The sequence below is a fragment of the Myotis davidii genome, unplaced genomic scaffold, assembly GCF_000327345.1.
Source record: "Myotis davidii unplaced genomic scaffold, ASM32734v1 scaffold663, whole genome shotgun sequence".
Classification (NCBI taxonomy): domain Eukaryota; kingdom Metazoa; phylum Chordata; class Mammalia; order Chiroptera; family Vespertilionidae; genus Myotis; species Myotis davidii.
This window is the reverse complement of record NW_006295816.1, coordinates 946,387-948,016: the sequence shown is the minus strand read 5'-3', so window position 1 is coordinate 948,016 and position 1,630 is coordinate 946,387. Positions and strand designations below refer to the sequence as shown.

Sequence of the window (1,630 nt, the reverse complement as noted above, 5' to 3'; positions counted from 1 at the left end):
GGTGTAGGACCCCCACGCAGTGCACGGCGAAGAGCTTGTCCTTCTGGGACAGGCTGTGCAGCAGCAGCGCCCCGTCCCGCAGACACCGCACCGTGCGCCTCTGTTGTGCCGTCCGCGGGGCGCCCCGGGCCCTCCGCACCGTCAGCCACTGTCTGTGCAGCACCACCGTGAGCACCCGGACCACCTGGGGTGCAGGCCGCTGTCAGGTCTTGTGGCTCCTGCACCCCAACAGCCTGCTCAGCCCCGAGTGGTGGCACTAGGGTGAGGCAGGAAGGGGCCCTGGTACATGCTGCTCGCCCACCCACAGACCCGTCTCGCGCCTGGGCTCTCACCTCCGTGTTGCACTGGCAGCTGGAGCCAGTGACTGGGGACAAGGGGCTCTGCACGCCCAGCTTGGCCAGGAGCCACACGGCCTAGAGCGAGAGCAGACGTCCGGACGAGACCTGGGCTCAGCGAGGCCTCTCCGGCCTCAGAGCCAACAGCTCGCCTGCAGGAATGGGGTCCAGGACGCAGTGGGGTGTGGTCTCCCCAGACCAGCTCAGGACCAGCACCTGTGTCCCACCACCGACCCGCAGGCCTCCAGCCCCACCCCAGCCAGGCAGGGTCAGTCATCGGGCAACTCCGCCCAGTCCCAGGCCCCCCAGCTCCACCCCCTCGCATCTGTGTGGTCATCTACCCTGTTTGTGTCCACATCAACCTGCTACCAAGTTAACTGTCTCCCCCAGCGGATGGAGGGGGCGAGGCTCGCAGGGAGGGGGTGGCGTTACCTCTTGCTCCAGGTGGAGCCACTGTGTGTCCGTGGCCGTGCCATCGGGCCTGGAGGTGATGTACATGTACAGCAGCAGTAGGAGGCACCCTTCTGGAAAGGTGTCACCTCTCGCTCAGAGTCCCCCACGAGTGCAGGAGCCCTCGGAGCCCAGCCTGTCCTTGTGCCCCCCTCTGCCCCTTACCCGAGTGGGAGCAGAGCTGAGGTGCCAGCGCCTGGTGGTCTGCCAGGAGGGCCAGGAGCTCCACCGCCAGCAGCACGCTGGGCAGGGCGACGTCTGGGCGGAGGCACCGTGGCAGCAGCGGGAACACACACTGGAACCTGAAATGCAGGCCCAGAGGTTGGCACCTCCCCTGACCCCACAACTCGCCTCCACGTCCCGCCCGAGGGAACAGAAAGCCCACGCAGGCCGTGCAGACAGGCCTGGCTCAGAGGCCGGCTGACCACCTCCTGGACGTGAACGAGTGGGCACGGCCCCGCTGGGCTGCTGTGGCCGAGGCAGCCTTGCCACTTGGTGCCACCAGGAAGCAGCTGCCTCCCTGGCCTGGCCCACTGGCCTGAGCTCTTCCGGCCTCAGCTCCCACGTGGGGGGCAGACGTGAACACAGGTGAGGAAAGCGCCCTGGCCCACACCCAGGCCTGGCCCGGCTCCAGAAGTGACAGGCGTGGACTGGGCTCTGGTTGGGTCTCGTGCCCGCTCCTGAGCAAGGACCATCCTCGCCCTGGTCGGTGTGAGAAGGTGCGCACGGGGCGGCGGGGGCGGGGCTCTGGGCACATGGCTCCCAGGTGCCAGGCCCAAGGCACCGCTGTTACCAAGGAACCAAGTCCCAAGACAGCCACTTGCTGTGTCCACCTACAGCCTGGG

At 67.8% G+C, this 1,630-nt stretch overlaps 1 protein-coding gene across 1 annotated transcript in view; it reads right to left on the bottom strand.

Annotated features, from left to right (window-relative positions):
• Nucleotide 1: 1 nt before the first annotated feature.
• The window catches only part of ATRIP (ATR interacting protein), a gene marked incomplete at its 3' end in the record, with an annotated part of 10,048 nt that continues 8,419 nt past the window's right edge, over nt 2-1,630 (bottom strand). Inside the window, 4 exon segments of the mRNA XM_006779369.2 lie at nt 2-184; nt 333-413; nt 768-859; nt 951-1,087. Of these exon segments, the coding sequence (XP_006779432.2) occupies nt 2-184; nt 333-413; nt 768-859; nt 951-1,087 (493 nt within the window).